The 24,081-nt window shown below is 41.6% G+C and overlaps 1 protein-coding gene across 1 annotated transcript in view; it reads right to left on the bottom strand.

The window, feature by feature from the left end:
• Window positions 1–24,081, bottom strand: part of cacna1c (calcium channel, voltage-dependent, L type, alpha 1C subunit) — a gene marked incomplete at both ends in the record, with an annotated part of 172,676 nt that overhangs the window by 5,084 nt on the left and 143,511 nt on the right. Inside the window, 25 exons of the mRNA XM_084573937.1 lie at window positions 690–830; window positions 983–1,110; window positions 1,226–1,327; window positions 1,727–1,829; window positions 2,211–2,307; window positions 2,402–2,529; window positions 2,619–2,781; window positions 3,844–3,935; window positions 4,286–4,351; window positions 5,598–5,735; window positions 8,304–8,393; window positions 13,913–13,996; window positions 14,821–14,904; window positions 17,557–17,667; window positions 17,757–17,915; window positions 18,481–18,682; window positions 18,801–18,947; window positions 19,040–19,092; window positions 19,195–19,302; window positions 19,424–19,511; window positions 21,868–21,974; window positions 22,408–22,467; window positions 23,512–23,641; window positions 23,774–23,906; window positions 24,003–24,072. Of these exons, the coding sequence (XP_084430063.1) occupies window positions 690–830; window positions 983–1,110; window positions 1,226–1,327; window positions 1,727–1,829; window positions 2,211–2,307; window positions 2,402–2,529; window positions 2,619–2,781; window positions 3,844–3,935; window positions 4,286–4,351; window positions 5,598–5,735; window positions 8,304–8,393; window positions 13,913–13,996; window positions 14,821–14,904; window positions 17,557–17,667; window positions 17,757–17,915; window positions 18,481–18,682; window positions 18,801–18,947; window positions 19,040–19,092; window positions 19,195–19,302; window positions 19,424–19,511; window positions 21,868–21,974; window positions 22,408–22,467; window positions 23,512–23,641; window positions 23,774–23,906; window positions 24,003–24,072 (2,784 nt within the window). The remainder of the gene's footprint in view (window positions 1–689; window positions 831–982; window positions 1,111–1,225; window positions 1,328–1,726; window positions 1,830–2,210; window positions 2,308–2,401; window positions 2,530–2,618; window positions 2,782–3,843; window positions 3,936–4,285; window positions 4,352–5,597; window positions 5,736–8,303; window positions 8,394–13,912; window positions 13,997–14,820; window positions 14,905–17,556; window positions 17,668–17,756; window positions 17,916–18,480; window positions 18,683–18,800; window positions 18,948–19,039; window positions 19,093–19,194; window positions 19,303–19,423; window positions 19,512–21,867; window positions 21,975–22,407; window positions 22,468–23,511; window positions 23,642–23,773; window positions 23,907–24,002; window positions 24,073–24,081) is intronic.

Here is a 24,081-nt window from a genome sequence, read left to right as displayed (position 1 = left end):
AGCAGCAATAAAAGATACTCAGCCATCATGGAAATGCAAAGCGAAGGCATTTTGTTTAAGAAAAGAAAAGGCATATTTTTGCTTTGTATCCCAAAAACTGAACCAGGAACTAAATATTTGTCTATGTTTGCTGATCTTATTTATTCCCATTTAGCCATTGTTGCTAGAAAACACATAGAACTACGTATTTCAGTTAATCTGTTTTATGCACAATATGTATATCTAAAAAACAAACAAGAAATAGCACATGAATGCTGCCATGGTGGTGAAAATGGAAGGCTTATAACTTGCATAACTCACCCTCTCAGCAAAGGAGTAGAAGACGCTTTATGTGTGTGTTTGTGTGTGTACAGCTACAGTGCTCAGTTTTTTGAAGCAATATCAATCTGTTTCCTTTTTGTGTTTTATCATGTAAAATAATGTTATGTTTTAGGACTCTATGTCCCCAGGAGTTCATTTAAAATCCGGATCCAAACATGGTTTTGATTTGCTGTAATTCGTAGCCAAGCGATGTGGTGGAAAATGAGGCTTGTTAAAACGTTACCGACTCTGAGCACATGCAGGCATGTATGTGTAAGTGCATGGAGCAGTAATACGGCTTCAAGCTGGCGTTGATCATCTCTCTCTCTCTCTCTTTCTTTCTTTCGTTCTCTCTCTCTGGAGAGTGAGTGAAGGTGTGTGTATCCAACCTTTACCCTGAAGATATCGTCCTCGGATGCCGCCGACACGGGCTCCTTCAGGCCTTTATCCAGCTCCTCCTCCACGGTCAGATCTCCAGAGATGGCCCTCCTTATCTCTGGACCAATGTCATGCAACGTCCGCAGGCCCGCCTACACACAGACCAAACGCCATGAAGTGTTGCTTACTTATCAGTTTCTTTCTCATTCATAACAAAAAAAAAAGCCTGCTATATACACCATAACTGCATGTCTTACATTTTCAGAAATCCACATTAGTTTTGATAGCTTATCAGAATATGTACCTGCAGAGATAGGGCAGTTTTGGGCGGCACCTTGGCCACCAGCCCTTGTTCTTTCCTTTTCTTAAACTTGCGGAAATATTCCTGGATGAGGAAGGTAGCGTAGAACTTCCCGACTGTAACCTCATCATCTGCAAAAAATAATATATAATATATATATCATGGTTAAAATGCTGCCTCATAGTACTATTTAGAAAAGCGATTGCTAATGATGCTGCCAATGTTTTTATTATAGAGGTGACTTACCACCAGCTGGGGGCACTACTTGATCCAAGAGCTTCATGCTGGTTCGCTTCCAGATCTTCTTCACTATTGCTCTCAGTTCCTCATTGGCCTGCTCCAGGTTGCCTGCACACACATCATACATACATTCATACATTTAACAGTTTTCTAATTGTGTTAGGTGTGTTACAATACTGTGTTCTTGGTCATTTTTTAGAAAATTTGTCATACACAGGACAGTTTTCACACATTGCAGGCCAATGAAAGACCCTGACATTAATAAACAGTTGATTAATCGGCATCAAGAGACTAGAGTTCATTACCTCATTACCACTACCATAATGCTCCTTAATTATGGTAATGAATGTAATTCACGTTATAAATATGCCATCATTGTCCAATTCAATTAAATTCATATCACTTTATTTTTCCCCAAAGAGCAATTTAAGTAGCTAAAAACAGACACAATCACAATGAGTAGACACAAAAACAGCACACACAGTACCAGCACACAACAAGCGTTACCTTCCGTCTTGATCCTGAGTGCGGTTCTGACCAGGGCGAACAGCGTGGCGTTGAACATCACGGTCCCGTCGCTGTTCAGAGGCATGTTCATCGACACCAGACGCTACACGAGACAGACCCCGCAAATGTGCACACGTGATTAGATCAACAAAATTATAAATTTTGACAGGGCAAATTTCCTTCAAAGGTGCCAATAGATACTAGCAGCTATAGATATTTTTGAGATATTTTCTCTGCGAGTATGATTTGCTGTCAGGGTGCCATTTGAGTCATTGCAGTGGGTGTTATAAGGTGTTATAAGCTGTCCATATGTCATTATGTTAAATCAACACAACATGATATATTATATATATATCAGATAGTTTTTATTATGCACAGCAAATATAGTATACTATATTCTGAACACTTGAGATTAAAACCCTTTTAAATAGTATTTTCTACAGCGCTGCAGAAAATAGGAAATTGTGGAACCGTGTGCGCTCACCTTGCAAGCCACCCTGTGCGGACAGAGCTTCCCGAAGCCGAGGGGAGGCTGGATCCTCCGGAGTAGAGTCACCACGTCAAGGTGCTTTATCCTCCCCCTGAAAGCAGCACAGACGACAGACACACCTCACTACACAACCTCTTCCCAGGACGGTGCCATTACTCCTTGGTGTCCATTCACCCCAAACTTACTTTGCTTCTGGGTCGTATTCAGCCCAGATCCTCTTGAATTCATCAAGATGATGCGGCCCCAGAATCGACCAGTCACGCGTCAGGTAGTCAAAGTTGTCCATGATTACAGCCACAAACAGGTTGATGATCTGGGGGAAATCAGAAATCAGTCAGAAATTAAATTAAACCCTGTAACATACTGGAAAATAACATGTTCTTGCTCAATCTCTGTACTCACCAGAAAGGCACAGAGCATGTAGAAGCTAACGAAGTAGATGATGGCAAACTGGCTGCCGCAGTCCTCGCTGGGAGTGCTGTTTTCGTTGGTCGACCCGTTCTCACACGGCCGTTGGGGCGAACACGCCAGCATGATCTCCTGCCACGCCTCACCTGTCGCACATCTGATAGACAACGCATGCATTCGCACAAATGCGCACGCGCATCAACGCACATGCATGCAAAGACACACACATAACGTGTAACATAACATACACAGACGCATGGGTGTGTGTGCGTGTATGCACGGAGGCATACAAGCGTGTAGTGACGCACAATTACAAAGACAAAAAAAAAAGAGGGAGAAACACACAAGTGTTAGGGTGTGAGGAGTAGGCACACAATTTTAAGATCGTTTATACCCTGATACGCTGAAATCATTCTTTAAAAATATTTTTACATTTGATATAATTGAACTGAGTCTCCAAACGTCTGTCTTCCATTCTGAATACTTCATTTAACAGCTGATTTGGATTATAGCACAAACTACTTACTAAATCTAAGCCCATGATAGCAAATATGAAGTATCCACATGTACCACAGTCTCTCTGAATGGAAGCCCAGTGCTAAGATATATTCCATGTAGGGGTTCAGTCAGAATGTGAATGGATAGATTATAGTGCTTTTTATGGCTTTATGAGAAAATGCTTAGAAAAACAAAACAAAAAAAAAAAGGCTGAGTGCTGTAGGATTTTAAAATATGTCATCCTATCCTTTCAGTTTCTGTGTTTTTTCTCCCCTGCATGGAATCTTACCATCATCCCAACCCCATAAGACAAGAGCATCTTTCTGGGACTGGCTCCAAGCAGTTAAATGTATAATCAGTAGACTCCTCTGACAACTGTGCAGAAGACGCTGGCCTCAGTGGATCAGTATATTTTGCAGAAAATCAGCATCAAGCCACGGATAGAATTACAGCTTGACATTCACAGATATGCTGGCCTTGTAATTAACCCACCGCTGTCATAATCTGTCAGCGATAATGCAAAATGCACACTTATTTTCATTTCAGATAAGATATAAAATATCAGAGAAGAAAGGTCATTGTAGTACATGAGCTAATAATGGAAAAAGAACAAAAATCCATGAACAAAATATAGATATTAGGAGAAATGGGAGGAAGATGAGGGCGAAAAAGAAGATGAAAATCACAAAGTAATGATAAAGACTGTAATAATCTTCCTCACCTGAAGAGCAGCAGCACTGCCTGGGGGAATGTCTGGAAATTGTTGTTCCGGTTGATCTGCGAGTTGTCCCGCAGTGCTATCTTACCAAACATCTGCACAGGGTGGGAGGAAGTAGTCACAGCACTCAACATATGAGGTCAGCATTGTCAAGCGGAAGTCAATCAGAATCAGAGGCCAGCCGTCCCCAGCAAATCAAATCAAAGCGTGCCCCACTCATCATCCGTGAAACAAACCATACAACAGCTTTGCAGAGTAAACAGGAGAGACAGGCAAGGACAGGAAGCAGAAAGATGAACACGAAGTAGATAGAAACAGGGAGAAGTGGAGGAGAGCCACCGAACGGGAACTCTGCAGGACAAAGCTCCAGAAGGACAGACACGGGACGAAGGCTTGCTATAGGAGAGAAGGGGAGAGAAGACAACAGAACAGATGGAGGGCTTACCTGCATGCCGATGACAGCATATATGAAGAACAGCATCACTATAAGCAGAGCTACGTAGGGCAGAGCCTGAAGAGAGGAGACACACATCAGTGACAGCTCGTCTGCAGTATTATCCTGCACCAAGGCCGGAGTCCATTCACTTTCATTCAAAGCTCACCCATTCACTTCCTCTTAAAATGATTCAGGAGATTGTCGTTAAAAAAGCTTGCATAACCTCACACTTTGCAATTTTATTTTATTTTTTTTGTTTGACTTAACAGATGAATTCTTTTATGAAATGAAAGTGAACGAAACTGCAGTCCTGTGCAGCACAACACCAAAAACAATCAAGGACAAATCATCTGACTTCAGAGTGAAAAACCTCAGTAAAATGCAAACTGCTCTCTGGATTTAGCCAGAAGACCAGTCCCCGACAAACTGTACATGAACCAAACGTGGCGGGGGGGGTTTATTCTGTATTTACAAACCATGGTCAGCTGTGGTAACTGAGATTCTGGCTAATGCTACCCCTGTGCCTGAGCGAGAAGGGCCAAATCAAGCCTAAGTTAAACACTGATTAATCAGTGAAGCATATTAACTTTTACTACTGTGGCATGAAGTGGGCCCGTCTCCGCCGCTAACACAAGAGAGAGAGCAGATTATTTTAATTTCCTCACAACTCTCTATCAAATGATTTTATTTTATTTTTTTTTTTTGGTGGAGTGCTTCGTTGAGCTTATCTACTGCTTAACTCGCCTAGGGAATGGTGAGCTCTCAGGGGTTAGTAGTAGGGCGTAGGGTGTTCAAGAGTAAAAAAGGAGAGACGAGGAAATGAGAGAGAAGAGAAGAGCAGAGGAGGAATGGTTAAGGTATTTGAGGGTTTCTCCCTGTTTTCATGTCCCTACGTCCCTCCCTGCTTCTGCGGCGAGACTCATAAACCTCCTCTCCGTTACCTCACGCCAGCCCCCCCTCCCCTATTTTCCCATCTCCCTGTCTTTCTGCACTTTTAAGAGAAGGAGGAATGAGGTAAGGAAAGGAAAGGTGGCTTGTGAGACTCTTAACTGGCTGGATTTACACAAGAACAAGGACATTTCTTTTTTTTTTTTTTTTTTAGCCCTATGTGCCTCAGATCTGAAACTAAATCCATTCTGGACCAGTTACGCATATAATCACCTTGTTGAAAGTATTTAACACTGACAACTGGCAAATAAATGAAATCTTACAATCTGGGTCACAATAGGGTTAAAGCTCCACTTTCCCCCACTTTGCCGCTTTCTGTCTTGTGTAAACCCAACCCCCTGCTCTAGCATGTTGTGTCCGGTTCTCCCCTCACTTGGAAGGATTTGATGAAGGTCCACAGCAGGGTCCGAATCCCTTCCCCGCGAGACAGCAGCTTCACCAGCCTCATCACGCGGAACAGCCGGAAGAAGGTGATGGAGATCCTGGCGTTCTCTTCAGAGTTCTGCAGTCCCTTTTGGTGGGGTTTGGTGTTTTTTTTTTTTAAGAAAAAACACAGGACGCATGGGAACACGTGCCGATAAGTATGGGTAGGGAAACACACACACACACACGCGCGCGCGCACACGTAGCACACACACAGATGATCATGAACGTACACAAACACATGCACACATAGACGGCAGACGTACAAGTAATATTTGTATGCATATTCCCACCCACACGAAGATGTGGATGTAAATATGCATAACACGCACGCACACACACACACACACAGACACACACACACACACTGAGTTAATAAATGGAAATCTGCGTCCTACAAAATCCCATCAAAATCAACTGGCATAAGAGATCTGGGAGAGAATCGGGCAGTCATGCTTATTTTTGTGGCTGACTTCATGGAAAAATCACTTGGCAACAAAGAGATCAACAAAATCCTCCACCAGCTTCCTGAATACACCTGCTCCAACCTCTGTTCCTCTTTATAAACCGGATAAAACCAACAACACAATCAGACATCTGAGAGTTATTTTACAGATGTGACATTCACTGACCTTTAACTACAGCGAGCTGATTTTATTGGCTCTTAAGATCACAGCGCTCGGCATGAAAACAGCAGGCCTCGCATCTATCTTATTACTGGTAAATCTAGCGTTGACGCTGACATTTGACAAACATGCGTTAAAACACTTTTGGAACACCCCAAAAATCTAATAGCTGAGACTAGGCCTGAGAGTCCTGCATTGACGGAGGTAAGCACTGCCATAAATCACTGATAACAACTCACAGCAGATACAGGACAAAAATCCTAGCCTGCAGGCTGATTCCTGCTTCAATAAATCATGCAAGGCAGGCTAATTGTTTGTCTGTCACACAGAAACCGACCACCTGGAGGAATAAATCCAAAGATGATATTTACTGCCACGTAAAAAAACAACGACATATTTTTATGTGTGGTAAATATCGTTATTCCTACCGACCTTCTAGGAACTGTTTTCAATCCAGCAATCTTTTTATCTGTAGAGCGTCCTAATAGTTTGCCTTTCGATCCATAATTTGGTATGCGCCATAAGTTTTTATTCAAAATATGCCAAGGTTGGTAGGAGCTGCTTTCTGACTCCCTATTGCCCCTGTAGTCGTCCACAGGAAATAACTCCAAGATGAAATATTCAGTCATCTCGCTGAGTGCCACTCTAATACATATTTATTTATTTATGCTGTTTTTGCTCATTCTTTTGGACAAAAAAAAAAAAAAAGCTTAAAAACAAAGACAACATTAGGGTTTTGTGTGGATGCATGATGCAGCTGAATATATTATCTACCAGTTTATCAATTTGCACCACAATCAGGCAACCTTAACAGCTGTAAGACATTTGCAAAAATGCTAAAAGACCAACGTCTAAATAAATATTTCAAGACAAACGGGCCAGTGTTCACAGAATAAACTAGACGACATACAATCTGGAATTTCAGAGCCAGCACTACAACTACAACAAATCAACTGTAACCACAGAAATCCTAACGTAATCCTCCCTGACCTCTGAATCTGTTTTGCCATTTGTGTTTTTCCAAGAAGCCATCAAGTCTTGTATGTTAATCCCACAGAGAACACACAGTGTGCTCCTCCAAAGAACTTGCCTTTCTCCGCACGTCGTCCCGCAGTTTGGGATAACAGATGTCGTGTTACTGATTTGGACTGATTTCACTGGACTGAAAGTCTACAATTCGGATGGAAATTCGTGTTGAGTGTCGCCTCAATGCGGTGTTGGCAGGTAGCTCGAGAGACAAGACATGAGTTGTCCCAAACTCCACGGACGAGGTGTGCAAAAAATGACACATCCTTCTGAGGAGTGTAAATCACAATTCTGTAGTGCATGTAATACTGCAATTGGACCACAGAGGGCACCATTGAGAAAGTGGGGCTGAGTGACTGAGAAAGGTACAGTGACAGTAAGTGTAAGAGAGAGAGAGAGAGAGAGACAGAGAGAGAGAGAGAGAGAGACTGAAGACAGATTATTCAGAGACAAACAAATAGATTTATAAACACAGGTAGATAGATAGATAGATAGATAGATAGATAGATAGGAGGCCAGTGTAGAAAAGTGAACGAAAGAGAAACAGAATGACAGCGTGACCATGACTGCTTGTACCGATGACGAAGCATGGAAGATACCACACCCATGAGGAAGAAATAAGGGAAAGGGGGGCGCAACTTGCAAGCCATGGAGGAGGTGGGAGCAGCGGACGCCATGGCAACAACAATAGCCACTTAAGAAAAGTCACAAGACTCCAGATATATATAAACACCAGGCCAGGCCTGCACGGTACAGTGTCCTTCATCAGACGCACAGATATATAAACATGTATAAGTACAAACGAGAGCAACATAAAAATATAACTCCGGGCATGCCGCAGGAGATCACAGCACGAGCGACAGGGGGACAAGGTCAAATGAAAAGACAAAAGTTTTGGATCGTACCGTGGATGACACAGCAGAAGGAGAGATGGAGGGATGGAGGGATGGAGGGATGGTGGTGGAGGAGGTAGTTAGGCGGGCGACGTTACCGTCGGAGCGTACCATTGGCCTTACCACAGGGGGGTGAGAGGAGGAAGAGGAGGAAGAGGAGGACGAAGAGGAGGAGGACGAGGACGAGGAGGACTCAGCTGGCTTTAAGGAAAGGCAACAAAGATCAGCACCAGAGCAGCGCCTTGGTGTGTGTGTATGTTTGTGTGTGTGCAGTACGTGTGTGTGTGTGTTTTTATGTATTTTTTGTTTTAAGTAGTGAAGGTTCGGCACCAGCCCAGACCAAGAAAATACCTCACAAATCACCAGGCCAGTGAGAGTTTCCCATCAACTCTTATACGGCGGTGAAAAAAACACTATTTCATCTGAGCCGAGAGGTAGATTTCAGTGTGATATTACTGCATATAGAGATTGCCCCCATCCTGAAACATGTAGGAGCTGTAGGATATTGGTTTTGTCCGTTGCCTTGAGGGCCGTAAAACTGAATGATGAAAAGAGTGAGCGTGTGTCTATGTGCAAAACCTATATGCATGCGGCACGTGAGGCCACGGAGTGTCGAGGGGAATGAGAGTGGCGCTTCTGTAGCTATCTGGTTTTCTTTTCTGCCAGCTGAAGCTAACCCAGGCCAACGTTTACCAAATGCATCTTACGCTATATTCAGGTCATTCTTTGATCCAAGAATAGAGTCAACTTTCAGGTCAAAGAAGCATCTGAATACAACAATATAAAAGACAAGATATAAGACTGAGTCAGCTGCTGTTGGCGAAGATTATGGAAGATGCTTTTGGAAATTGGAGGCCACATTTCTCTGCATAACACTGAGGTAGCACACAGCTGTAAGGAGACACCCACTGGTCATCACGGGCATTGCAGCAATTTATATCGCCGCGAGTGATAGATTTACTCCTCGTTCAATCTATGACTCACTCCGCATTGGTACTGGCCCTGTTAAAATACCTTGCCCGCAAAAACAAATGCATCATTACTTCCTGTCTTCGCTGAGAATTTATAAAAGGATGTAACAGAAAAAAAAGGAAAGTAGGAAAAGAGGGAGCAAGGGGAGAGAAACAATGAGAAAGGAATTAAATGAGTGTAGAGGAAAGAAAAGTAAAAGAAAGAGAGGGAAGAAAAGTATGGAAAGACGGAGGAAGGAGGAAATGAGGCATTATAGTGATTCTAACAGGGCCATACCTTTATGATCACACACAGTAATGATGTACATAGAATAAAAGGTTTGTATAGTTTATACCAATACACTAGCGTATTACAAGCCTCCCACTATATAGGAAGTAACCAGCAGACTAATTAAAGGTTGTGTAAGTGACTACAACTCTTGAGAGGTCAAATGTGTATTTGTGGGTATGTACTGATGAGAAAAACTGAGGTGTACTAAGGTGCGAAGGGAAGAAAAGGAAGGAGGGATAACTGTTGGAAGGAAGGAGGGAAGGATGCAGAGAAGGAAGTATGGGGGCAATATACTGTATGTAATGCTGCCTTCAAATGGGGATGTGTAGATGAGTCCTCTCCTCTTGTGGCATTCACAAGCTCGTAAGTGGGGTCTCCACGAGTTGTCACGTGTTAGCTGATGTTTACAGAATTGGCGGAAGTGAATGGTGAAAGCTAATGCACTGCAATTTAGCTGTATTGTTTTTTCTGTAACTTCAAAATATGTCCGTCCTTCATTACACATTTCCAACATTACGATACCCTCTTCGTTTGCTTGCTAAACTGTTGCCTAGCAGCAGCGTTTTCGCGACTTACAGCTGATGTCGCCTCTCGAACTAACGTACGCAACTTTTCACATCATGCGCTCAAAATCACATTTGAAGGCAGCATTCGTCTGAGACTGTGTCGATCTAATCCTAAATTAAATCCGAACTTAATTCATTATCGTCTTCCCAGAAAATTACAGATACGACAGTGTGCTTGAGGCCCAGGAGGATTTGTACATGGAGCGGTATTTTAGCTGAAACGTTATCAGTAGAAGAACAAAGCAGTCATTTTGTGAATAAATATACAGTAGCCCGTTCAGGCTGAATAAACTACAGTGCAGATGTGAGTTACTCTAGTTGCAGCTCACCAGATTGATGAGCTTATTTAAATTGAACTTGAGATGTTTTCTCACATTGCACGTCTTTTTTTTTTTTTTTTTTTCAAGCAAAATTTTCATCAATCAGTTCATGGGTTAACATGGGTTTCATGAGAACATGTATGTCAGGTTCACAGACCTTTTAGTTGCTCATTTTTAAGTATACACTGTATACTGAAAAAAATTTAATCTTTAATTTCTGTTGTGATTGGATTAAAACACACAACAAACCACAAAGAGAAACTGTTTTTAGTGCATTTTTTTTAGAGCATTACTGCACGAGAGACCCATGTTTCCCAGCTTGCCTTTCAGGTGAGCAAGCAGCACCGCAAACCAACAAGAAACAAAAAAAAGAAGAAGGAAGAGAGAGAGATAAACATCCATAAAAGAAGTAAACTGAAAGAGAAGGAGAAGGAGGAAGAGGAGGAGCGTAGGCATTCCGAAGAGAGATAAAGTAAACGAGAAATAGATGCAGTCCATACCGGCATCGCCTGCAAGACACCGCTCAGAGCAAACCACTACCGATCTAATCACACTACTTCTACTCAAACCAAAACGGAAAAGAAACCATACAAGGTTTAAGAAGCACCCGCTGGGGAGAATTAGAGACCCAGAATCAAAGAGATATTCTGTTTTCGGTGACCACAATAAAATGCAGCTAATCTAAAGTCAACTGGCACCCAACGGAGCAAGAAAGTGGGTGCACTCTAATGGGACAGTTTGACCATTTAATATTTACAAAAGTCAAAGTGATGGCGTTTTAAATTCTAGCCTGTTACTGAACTCCACTGTACACTTAGGAATGCGGTTAAAGAGAGGCAGCTGTTGACAAGCTGCGACTATTAGCCTCTAATTCAATTTCTCGGCGCGTTAAAAACATTCACTTGTGCTTTCGTTCCAGATGAAGCGCAGTGGCAGGCTAAAATTTAAAACGTCTAAGAGACAGGGTCCCCGTTCAAAAGCAGTCAAAAGTTCTCACATGGTTGGATTGCGGAGGGTTTCTTAAAAAAAGGAAAAACAAAGAAAAACGTAAAGGTAGCTTGGGCGTCTCGTCACCCAAATGATTAAAAACTACCAGAGGAGAAGAAGAACAAGAATAAAAATAAATAAAATAAATAAAAGAGCTGGGGCATGCCTTTAGGTTAGAGGTGAGAACGGAAAATAATGAACCATTCAGAAAGAACTGCAAACCAATTAAACAAATTATTTTCACGATTAATCAAATCAAAGGCAAACTCCAAACATCAGTGAGTTGTATAGATGACAAAGGTGTATATCTCTGGCCAAGCGAACCTTAATGTAAAGGTGGCTAATAACTAATGTATAATAAGTTTATATTCCTGACTCTATAGACAGATATACAGTGTTTTCTTCCAGGTAAGATCAATTCTGTGCTTGCGAGGCAACATGATTACACATTATGATACTTTATGATGCTCCTTCGACGGCAAATTACTGCGATAACTACATAAAAAACCTGAATACAACATATAATATCTAAGCACAGTTTAGAAATTGCCCGGTGTCGCTCGTAAGCAGCTTTGTCAGCCTCTCAATGGGGACAAATGGATTCCATTTCTGGAGGGATGGAAACAAGTGCCAAGCTCATACACCCGGGGGATACAATAACCTTATTTGTATGCCTGGCCAGTGTTTCCTCATGTGGAACACACCGCATTTCACCTAGAGGGAATATACCGGTGTACTCGTGTGCATTTTCTCTTCTCGCGTCGCGTCCTCAAACTGGGCCGAGAGGATTCCACGCGAACAATGTATGTGCAGTCTAAGAAAACTTGATGTCACGCAGAAAATGCAGGAATTTGCTTTGTTGATGGGAGCTGCATCCGGAGACTGATACATCTCTCAAATATAGCTAACCGGGGGTTAATGTAGCTTAGCTTAAAGATGGAAGCCAAAAGGAAACAGCTGAAAAAAAATCCCTTTGACATTTCATTCTAAGACTGTGGGTTTTGTTGGGATTAAAGAAATGAGATATGATGTGTTAATTAATGAACTTTAAAGGGGCTAGAGGGGCCCTTTTCTTTTTTTTATCCTTTCAGCAGAAGTAGACAAATGGTCCCGCCTGATTCCAGCCTTTATGCTGAGCTCAGCAAGCAATCTCTTGGATGCAGCTTCATGTTTAACAGATATGAGATAGCATCAGTCTTATTCAGTCTCCTCATCTCACGCTCGGAGAGAAAGCAAATATGTGTATTTACAAAAAATAGCAAACTAGTCCTTTAGTGGAAGCACCGGAACCGAGCAAGTTAATGTACAGTATGTGTCTTTAAGCTGACATATAGACAGCTGTCTGCGACAACTAGGCTGCCACTTGATAAACATTACCAGAAGAACAAAAAAACTAATTCACAAACGCTGGAGAGAACCTTTTAGTGATGTGCGGTCTGATCACAGCACAAAGAGAAGAAGAGAAATTCTGCTCAGCGACATTTTTTTTTTTGCTGTTCTGCACGGCTCCCAAAACTATTCCCCCGCCAAAGAACACTTTCACATGAATAAAACACCAATTATCCCTGAAGTGTAAATACAATAGACACTCAACATTTGACTTGTGTTTGAGATATTCATTCTTATTCAGCCCCACCGCTGACCATAGGGCCTCCACGTCGATAATAAATGAATTCATACATACATTTACATAAATTTCATGGGCCCTGAGTAAATCCATTTATGGATCAAATTGTCCCCCACGTCTGCGCATTGCTATCGTCGAACAAAAGTTGTATTTTTTTTTTTTCCCCTCATTTGAACTTAAAGTTTCCCTGCTGATTTATGAACTGAGGGAGTATTTTTAACCCACGGGGAGATGAGAATCTGCATACGGAAAATCCTACTTCTGAATATGTAAGGATCTTTACTGAAAACATTAGATACAGTAACAGGCCTGGATATACCACCTTTGTATCTGTCATGCTATACAGTGCCCATCATGCCAAGGGAACGCACAGAATCCCCTGTGGCAATGATGAAAGATCAAATAAAACCAATGTGTAACCAAACCGAGTGCTGAGGAAAATGCAATAGGTTCTATTGGCAAATGCAATAGTCTCTGATGCTATTGATGCTGAGCAGACCGAGGCATAAATACCTATCTGAAGCAGTTTCAAATATTTAAAAAGGATAAAACGCCATTACAGAAAGTTGCTTTTGTGGCTTTATCGCACTGCTGCATAAAAACTGACTGGCAGGCGTGAGAAAGGGAGAGATCACTGGGAATGGTTGGGAAACAAGTCGTTTCGCAACATCTGTTGACACAATCATTGCATTCTTAGAAAAAAAATAATCGAGGCATGATGGTGTGATGTCTCTAAAATCTGTCATTAATACACTTTAAGTTACACAAACTCCACTGTTCTCAGGTTTGATTGCGCTACATCTGGCTGTTTTATCTGCCAGACTTGTTCAGCCATCTCCTAAGTTCAAATATTGTGCAGCTGAAGTTTCCTAATCATTTGAAAGCATGCGAGATGGGTATCAGCGCTCGGCCTGTTTGTGTGTGTGGGAATGGCAGAGCAGGCAGGCAGGAAGGGAGGGAGGGAGTTGGGCTACTTACGTTAACCTCAGTGATCGCTATGTCAACAATGCTACCCACAACTATCAAGGCATCAAATGTGTTCCATGCATCAACAAAATAATGCTGCATAGGGGTGGAAAGAAAGGAAAAGAAAAACAACAACAGAAGAAAAAGGACAGAACATAAGACATTTAAAAAATGGAAAGGACAGAAAATAAAGGAGAGAGGAGAAAAATAAGATAAAAAACATTACATACATGAGCACTGGAGTTTTTAGTTGGAGGAGAAAGAACAAAATTAAACGGCAAAAAGAAAAGGAGGGGCAGTCTGAAAGAGATGGACAGCAGAGGAGGAGCAGCAGCGATCTGCCATGCTTGTCCATGAGAGGAAATGTCAACAAGAACAACAGTAAAGAACAGATTGCAACAAAACCACAACTAAAAAAAATAAATAAAATAAATATGCCCGTTGCTGTGGTTAAAAAATGACAAGCTGTGTTTGACTGGTCAGTGAGTTAGTTCGGTTAGTTAGGTGAGCAAACCTGCGTACACGTCACAGTGTGACAAAAATATAATTAAAAAAAATTATAGAGCCCAACAACATTTGAGATACTCGAAGCTAATCCCTGCCTCTACTTTTCTCTCAAACTCATGACGAAGCTTGGTCTTGTTCAGGAACCTTTGCGGTTGGAGGGGTCCATTGAGTGGCAGCAGCCATCTTGGATTTAAGGATCGAAAGGGAAGAGGAGGAAGAGGAAGAGGAAGAGGAAGAGGAAGAGGAAGAAGAGGAGGCAGACAAAGAGGAGATGGAGAGAAACAACGGGCACGACACAGAGTAGCCACAAAGGAAAGGAGAGCGGAAGGAGACGGGAGATTCAGAAGTGAGAGGACACAAAACAGAGACAGAGAGGGAGAGGCAAGAAGAGTGAGAGGGGGCATCGTACTTACGTTGATCTCACTGAGAATGACGTCTATTATGCTGCCAATTACGATGAGGAAATCAAACACATTCCAGGGATCACTAAAGTACCCCTACACAGGATGAGGTGAGCAAGAGGAGGAGGAGGAGGGTAAGAAAGGTAGGTTAGAAGGAAAACAACATCTGCTGCCACTTCGCAGCCCCCCCTATTAAGGTGGTATGAGGTTGTACAGTACACTGAAGAAACAGGAAAAAAAAAAAATCAGCTACACTTGATGAACCAACACATGAAAGGATAAGAAGTTTCCACTGAGCTATCTCACCATCAAGTGCAGCTGAATTTCCTGCTCTTTTAAAGATGGTGCGTTAGATTGCAATTATTTATGTCTTCCACCTGCATCTCGGGGCCATTCAGTGATTATACTGAAAGCCCAGTTTGTTTACTAAAGTCATCGCGGCCGATTCACAGTCAGCATCGGTGTGAGAAAAAATGTTTATGCAAAACTGTTTAGGCCAAAACTCGGAAGTTGGTGCGACACGACCCTTGGAAAGTTGCTTACGAGTAAACAGAAGCAGTGTACTTGAGAACCGTTTTCGTATAGTGTAAAATAAGCCACATTACGTCGAGACAAATGTGTCTCTGAATTTTTGTGGTCAATAGATCAGTGCTACTGTCGTCATCATAAAAAGTTCCTCTTTCCATAGCTCCTTCAGAAATGGCATTATGTAAATACTACAAGGTCTTCTTAGATGCTTTAATGTTTAAAGTTATTTTCAGTCTTAGGTAAGTTAATTTAATATTAATGTAAGTTAAACATTAGTAAAACAGCGCTCGACATAAGTATCAAAATTCTGACGTATGTATGTAAAACAGTGAGTTGGGACATAAAAATTTACAAAATACAACAAAACTGTAAAAAACATTAAGACGTTGTAGACATTGTAATCGCTGCTGTTCCAAAGCTGAGAAGACAAAACCTATTAGTAAAAAGCATTCATTACATAGACTGAATCTGGTCCATGCTAATTCCAGGTGTGTTTGACGTTTACAACACCTGAAAAGAAAAATGATTAGTGAGCTGGTCCTCTCTGTGCGACGGCTGTTTTAAAGGCAAAAGGTCATCAAGGCAGGTCAAAGCATACACAACACAACACAACACAACAATGCATTGTTCAGTATGGCTTGGGAATGTGTGACCGTGCTGCGCTAGAGACTATAAAAAGAAGAGAAGCAGTTTGTATATGTTTTGTTTAGGTCAGAAACGTTGACAGGCTAAATAGCACAGACTATATAAAGATGGGCGGCGCAACTGCTCCTCAAAAGTGAAGCCAAAGCAAGTAGAGCTCCCCCTGGTGACTGGCTGCAGTACAGGTCATAAGCTCCACCCCCTCCATGTTAGTAGATGGGACTTGTGCCGAACTTACCTAATTTTAGGTAGTTAATATAATGTTGGTGCATGTTCAAGTGTTAAGTTTCTTTTTAGTTATAATAGCGACTACCAGTTGCCATGCTAACTGCTCCGTAAAGTGGACTATACATTGTATAATCCAACATTTCCTTGTAACTGGTGGAGGTAGAGCAGAGCACAAAAAGGCAAGTGAGCCTGAAGGAAGTGTGGACGGATGGGTGGCTACTGTGCAGACTCTGGCTCCAAAGTCACAATTTGGTGCTGCTCGTATCCCCGGGAAAACAGCTATAGTCAATTTGGCCAATGCAAGGAAGTGGGGACACGTTGCCCATATTTATACAGTCAATGCTAAATAGTTAAAAAAAACTACCTTCAGAAATCTGGAAGGTTCAATCAGCATCTCTTAACGTTACACACAGCGTAGTGCAGCAAGATGTAGATTCCCACGCCATAATATTTGTTCCTTCTAACTGGGACCTCCAGGCCTAAACATTATAACAAAATAACCATCCTTCATCTATTTAACATAAAACAGTTATGTAGAACCCACTGACTTAATGTAAATATAAAAAAAAAATGAACTCCCTCACACGATAAAAATAATGGCATTTTTAAAGCAGTAACTTTTGTTTCTCCCTCCTGGCAGTGAGGAGTAATTACACACACATTGTTGATGCATGTGTATGACATGTGCGTACAGCTTACAGTTCCTTCTTTCACCATTCTCTACACCAATTGTGATTTGTTTTTGTCTTCAGTGTCAATTGATATTTTTTAGATTGTAATCTTTCCTCTGAATGCAGAGTTTCAGTTGTATCTTGAGTAACAGGAAGAGTTCATGATCACTAGAGACAGTGACTTCATAGAACCTTAGTTACATTAGTAACTTTTGTTTCTCTGCCATAGACCAAGCTCCGCTCTGCCAAAGTTGTTGTGCACTCACTACAGTTGCTCTCCTCTTTAGCTCGCCTTTATTTCTCTTGCTCCCTTGAGCATATTAAAGAGATCAGACAGGATTTTTATGTGTTTTTGTCACTGCATCTGTGCTACGCAAAAATAGAGAGCACAAAACATAATATAAAACACTACGCTTTTGCTCTTGTTTGAGCTTCACTAACTCTGCTGTAACAGGGGGAAGTGTTCCCATCTGCAACTGTTTAAAGAGCTGACGCACCATGCCACGCAGCTCCATGGCAACAACAACAGGGTAATGAGGAGGCAGCGAGATTTAAAAGCACACGACGCTGTCCACTCACATTTCAAATCCACCATTATCGTCTGGAGGAAGTCAAAAAGGGCTTTTAAGTTCTTTTAACTGGCTGTGACTAGTAGCAGTGAGTAGAGATCTGGACCTACCCTGGGCTTGAAGGCAATCAGTTTAAGGATCATCTCTACAGTGAACAGTCCAGTGAAGAGCATGTTGAGGATGTTCATGGCATCATTGAAACTTTTGGTCTGCCCATGATGCTGCAAAAACACACGAACAACTCATAAATGTGAACATGAGCGCAACATTTTCTCATCTTATGTGCTTGTACACACGTGTGTCCCCTCACCTGCATGGCCAGACAGATGGTGTTGAGAAGGATGAGTGTGAACATCAGGTACTCAAAGTAGGTGGAGTTGACCACGTACCACACCTTGTACTGGTAAGGGTTCTTGGGGATGTAGCGACGCAGCGGACGAGCCTTCAGGGCATACTCCACACACTGACGCTGTGACACACACACACACACACACACACAGGTGAGCTCGTGCAAGCGCTTCCATTCGCCTTTTACGTTTCTCCGCTGATGTATTTCCCAAACTCCACATCGCGCTGTCTCTCTCAGATAATCACGGAGGATAAGCTGCAGAACTGGCGGTCTAACAAAGCCTCTTTTTTTTCCATCTCTAACTATTCTTGCCTGTCTGCATTTCCATGCTCTTTCTGAGACACGGATCATCGCAGAGAACACAGCTGCAGGGACTTGGCCTAGCTCCTTCCTTAAGCTTGAGTCTCATCTTCTGTCTGAACAGAAGCAGCTCCCTCCTGGCTGGACTCCTGAAGTACTTCTGCCTCTAAAACACATGTTCAGCCTCCCCAGATTCATCCATGTCTCACCCCCACTGCCTTGGCCTCCATTCCTCTTCCCTTGTGCCTCCTGAATGACAGAATGACTTTCCCACTTCAGTCAGAACTCTACTGTAACCTAAAAACTCAATCTATATCCTTCTTCTGAACAAAAACACAAAACTGCAGCTATACATGCACAAAGGCTCAGGTTCAGTAATATCTACCTGGTTCTTGTCCAGCTCACAGTTCTTATACTCTTGCTCCCCTTGCTCCTGAAATGTGACGATGACGAAACCGACGAAGATGTTCATCATGAAAAAGGCGATTATGATGATGTAGATAATGAAGAAAATGGAGATGACAACACGGTAGTTGTAGATGGGCCCGACATCCTCAGCGTGAGAGTCTATGGCCCGGTATAGTAGCCTGACAGAGGGAAGAGGTGGAGAATGAAGAAGAGGAGGAAAAAGGTTTGATTATCATTCAACACACCTATTGTACATATAAATATACATGTGCATTGTGTGTGCATGTGCACACGTACGCTGGCCAGCCCTCAAAGGTAGACACCGCAAACAGAGCCATCATGCCTTGCAGGACATTGTCAAAGTTAAAGTCACTGTTGTTCCACTCTCTCTGGGCTCTTTCTGGTTTCGTCACTTCACCGTCCTTATACATGATGAAGTAACCCCTGTAAATACGAAGAGACGCATTCATCTTCACACCAGTAATTAGACCGTAATAGAAAGATGAACAGGCTGCGTACAGGAGGGATCTCTTTACCTGCACTCCAGCTGAGTTTGTTTAGAGCTGTCGGAGCAGAAGAAGAACTTCCCCTGATGGAGAGACATAAAGGTTTAGTTGCCGTAACATGTTCAAGGGCTGCGGAGAGCTCAAGAAAATACCTTCTTTTGTTCCACCTTTTTCCTTTTTTTTACCTTAAAGAGTTGCACTCCGATACAGGCGAACATGAACTGGAGCAACGTGGTGACGATGACAATGTTGCCGATGGTCCTGATGGCCACAAACACGCACTGCACTACATGCTGAAAAACACACCAGAAATGACAGTGAGCATATGGATGCGTCTTTTTCTTCTTTTCTTTTTTTTTTTGGCACAGAAGAGATTAAGTGTGTTATTATTACGACGTGTGTGAGTGTGCTAACCTTCAGTCCTTTGGCTCTGTTGATGGCCCTCAGTGGTCTAAGCACCCTCAGCACTCTCAGGATCTTCACAACATTAATTGCGCTGGACCTGAAACACGCACGGAATTAAACTAAGCGCAGACATCTGCTTCTGTATTTTTAACACAAACCGTGGACACTGACACAACTCAACACACAAGCCAAGGACATTAAAATGATCAAGATACAAATAAAGTGGACGACTGAAGAGAAAACTGCATTAAGAAAAATGTTGAATTGGCCTAAATACAAAAAAAGAAAGAAAAAGAAATATGGCTTAGATTGCACAAAATCAACATTACATGTCACTTAAAATATTATCTTATCCAAATGTATGCAGACAAGTAATGAAAACACATTAAACTACTCTCCCATATTTCAGTAAATACACATTTTTCTTCACTTCTATTCTTATAAGAACTAAGACTCTGGCTACCCCAGGCACAGAAATATGTATCTCCATACATAACTCCTTTTTAGAAAATGATTTAATTTTCATATTGAAATTATTTGATGTTCAGTGTCACCTAACCCTAACCCTAACCCTATCGTACAGTGTCAGTGTCAGATTTTAGTGACAATGTAATATAGGACAAGACACAAAACGCATACAGAGACAAACACAAGTACAACGCGGACAGACCCACATAAAGGCACAAACTGACATTTACAGGCAAACAGAGCATTGTGCTGTAAGAGAGTGTCAGTACAAGCCAAAGGTCAAACCGTGTGACCTTTCAAAGGAAGTTGTTCAAAGGAAAGGTTTATACTTACTAACCAAATGAACCAAAGGAATACCTTGACATTTTGAATTTTCTAGTAAATGTTTTTGGAAAGAGCTTGAACATTGGTCCTTCTGTGGTCTGAACTAGGCGCCCCGGTGTAATTATTACTAGCTTCAGTCAGTATCCTTTAAATTTAGCACGGGAAGGTAACAAGCCAGTCGTTCAGACAACCTAAGGACAAATGCAAAAATGTTTTCACCATAGAAAAAAAGTCTTATTCAAAATGCCAACATACATTTTTTTTGGGGGAGGGAGTGACATTTTAGAAGGACTGATTTAAAGGAAAGACTCTGTGTTGACTTTGAGACAGAAAATAAAGAAAACACCCGTTGTGCAGCTTTTTTTTTTTTTTTTTCCAACAGAGGAAGGTAAAGTTTGGAGGAAGTTAAAGGTAGCAGATGTGGAGCAGGATGTTATCGATCATGTATCACCATTAAATCAATTGTGAGGGTATCTTTTGGTTGACAGGGATGAAGAGGATGAGAAGAAGAACGCTACCTACGACAGAGCACAAGTAGCTATAAGGTATTTCAGTATTGTATAGTTCTTTCTTCTCTGTTGATGTTAGCCATATTTCATGCTGTCACCGCATGAGAAGATTCAAACTCTCATATTAGTGAATACACAGTTTTCTATATGATTTATTCTGCAGTTTCTTCCGCTACAACAATCGAGATGTGCAGATCGAGACTTGAACTGTGTCGTGATCTACAGTAACAAGAAGTCTGCTCCATCAGGAATGATTTAAGTGTGATACGGTCGAGAAAATATCCTGTCAGCTTACTACCTTTAACAGGCAAAAACCACTGGGTTTTAGCATTCAGGTGTCATTTCTACAGCCCAGGAGAGTTTATCTAGCATACATTTAACCCTGCTCCCAAATCTATGACAAACAACAGATGCGCAAAGTCATTAACATTAATTGGATGTGAGAGGGCACTAGAGTAATCGAGGACTCAGGGTAATTTACCCAATTATGCTGCTGGCTATAAAGAGGCAATCTGGTGGGGATCTAATGCAAAAAGCAAACTATCAGTAATATATATCAATACAGCATTATCTCATTAAACTACACCAATCAATAACATGTCGCAGATTATAAATTAATTTGTTAAGTTTTGAATCTGGCTTGGTCTAAACTCTCCAAGACTATAGAAACGTCAAATCAAAAGAGTGACAGCTCTACACGGTTAAGGTGAAGGTCTGCTAGCGGGGTCGTTAACAACACCGACCAACGTGGACTTACGTCGAGAAGTCTAGGCTATCAAGCATCAGAGACAGAGAGTGTAGTATAGAATATTAAACATCGGAAAAATATCACAGCATTTCAAGGAGTTATTTGCTACAAGAAGCAGTGAACATTTTTAATAAACATCGCAAAAGCCAGAAAGGATTGGGAGTAATGAAGTGTGAAGTTGTTAGTAGAGCGGAGAGAAGTGTGAAGCATGGGGCAATTTACAAACTAAACATTTATCTGAGAAGATTTGTGCGTACTTGGACTGTGTCTCATGCAGCAGTCACTATTTGGCTAACTGGTCTGTAGCTTTAATGTATGATAATAATAAGTCGGTAGAACTTGTGCACACGAGTTCAATAATAAAAGCATAAAACATGCAGCAGAAAACATTTATAATCACTCACTGTATTCCAGAGGAGATGAGAGACACGCTGACCACCACTAAGTCCAGGATGTTGAAATAGTTTCTGCAGAATGAACCTTTATGGAGGAACGCTCCATAGGCTGTCATCTGCAGAGGACGAAGTTATATTTCAGAGTCAAAAGAACTCACAGGTTTACACTGTCCATGTAGAGAAAATATATATATATGGTGAATGCTGTGGGAGCCAGTCACAAGCACTGCCTTATCTTTAACCTTGAATGGGAATGCAAAGGTTGAATACTGTATTTAAAATAAAGAACAAGTTGAACATTGTCTGATCTTTTGTAGAGTCATAGAGGAGTTATGCTAGTTCACCTTGGGTGAGAAGCAGGATTAAATTATATATTCTATATATCTAGTTTTAGTTGTTCTGATTCATTTTTCATGCACGTCAACTAGCTTGCAACAAACACCAAAAACAAATACAAATGTCGTTCTCACTTTCACAGAACATGTTCTAAAAGACTAGCAGCATACAGCCTATTAAAACTGTAAAACACATATAAACATTAAATACTACCTTAAGGATGATCTCTATGGTAAAGAGTCCAGTGAAGACATGATCTGCATAGCCCAGCATCTGCAAGAGCGTCAGTGTTTTTAGTTAAAAGACCATGAGTCGTAATGAGCGCTACACAATAGCATTCCTTGGACTTAAAATATCCAGTGGACCTGCAAAGTATGCAATGGTTTTCTGAATGAACAGAGATCAGGAACAGTTTTATTTATCCTAACAGTAAAAAAATGGGACAGAAATAAAGTTGTGTAACATTCTGAATTGGCATTCTTACTTCCTACTTAGGGCCCACCTGTAGCAGCACAACTCTCTCGAGTCTACGCTTAAATTGAACTATTTACACACACAAATGCAATTCTTCTGGGGGGGGGGGGGGTAAAGCTGAACTTCTGGACCACGTCGTACTGAGAAAAACAATGCACGGGTTCGGGTCTAAGGATAATGAATTCCAAAATAAACTTTAGAGCAAAATCTGAAAACAGGATGTTTTATTTCCTAAGGTTTCAGGCTAAGGTTAATTGGGTTAGAATAACACACTGCAGCCTATAGCAAATACAGCGCAAACACAATAAAACTGTCCCAATGGGATTTGTGTAGCTCACTTAGAGGAGAAACATTACAAAAAAAAGCAGAACACACACAGGGCTCAGTCTTAGACTTATATAAATGCTGTATATGAACATTATGTCCTATAGAGCAGATATATCCTTATCCACGTATACAAGTGTTTCATCGATGTCTTGGTTATGAAGTATGTTTTTTTATCTGAGAATTATGCAAATACCATAGTGTTAAGTGTCCTGCCTAGTTATAAAAGACAAGAGCTAAAAAGACACAACAAAGCTTAACAGGCATTTCACATCTTCTTAACATGAAGTGAATAACAGTTACAGTCCACTGGAAGAAATCTCATTAAGTGTAACAGGCCAGACATAATGGGCTTCAGTTCCTCTATATGTCGCTGTCAGCTTTAATCCATTTAGGTCAGAATGAGTCTGTGTGGGCAACTAATGACGGCTACAAAGTCTTCAGTCTGTGCCTTAATGTGTGCGCTTTATCTGTGTCTTTAGCTGCGCGTGTACTGTATTTGTACTTTAGCGTATCAACCTTGTTTCTGAAGGAGTCGTTCTTGACCGGGTCTTCTGCCGCCAGACTGATGCTGCTGAGCAGGATGAAGAAGAGGATGAGGTTGGTGAAGATGTTGTGGTTGACGATCTTATGGCACAGGACCCTGAATCTATAAAGCAAAGTAAGACGAGTTATATTTAAGTGTCTTGTTATAAACGTAACAGGAAATCTAAAATGGACAGAACGTCAGCAAGAAGGGAAACAGAAGAAGACAAGAGACTGAACTTCAGCGTGTGCTTACTTGTTGGTGTGGCTGAAGACGAAGAAAGCACGGGCCTCAGGCATGGGCACGGCCTTCTCCTTCAGCTGGATGTCAGAGAGCGGACGCGGCCTCGGACCAACTGGCATCTCTGGCTCTTCTTCATCATCGTCTCCTGAAAGGGGAGGAGGAAGAAGGAATGGGAAGGAAAAGTTTAATTTACTTGTTACTTCACACTCATCGCACAAACATGTAAGTGGTTGTGTGTTACCTATGTAATCATTTGCAGGATACGGGTTCTTCTCTTCAGTCTCATCTCCACAGCAGTCATCCATGTTGATCTGTAAAGT

Source organism: Chelon labrosus (assembly GCF_963514085.1).
Source record: "Chelon labrosus genome assembly, chromosome: 23".
Taxonomy (NCBI): Eukaryota; Metazoa; Chordata; class Actinopteri; order Mugiliformes; family Mugilidae; genus Chelon; species Chelon labrosus.
This window is presented reverse-complemented; position numbering and strand designations above follow the sequence as displayed.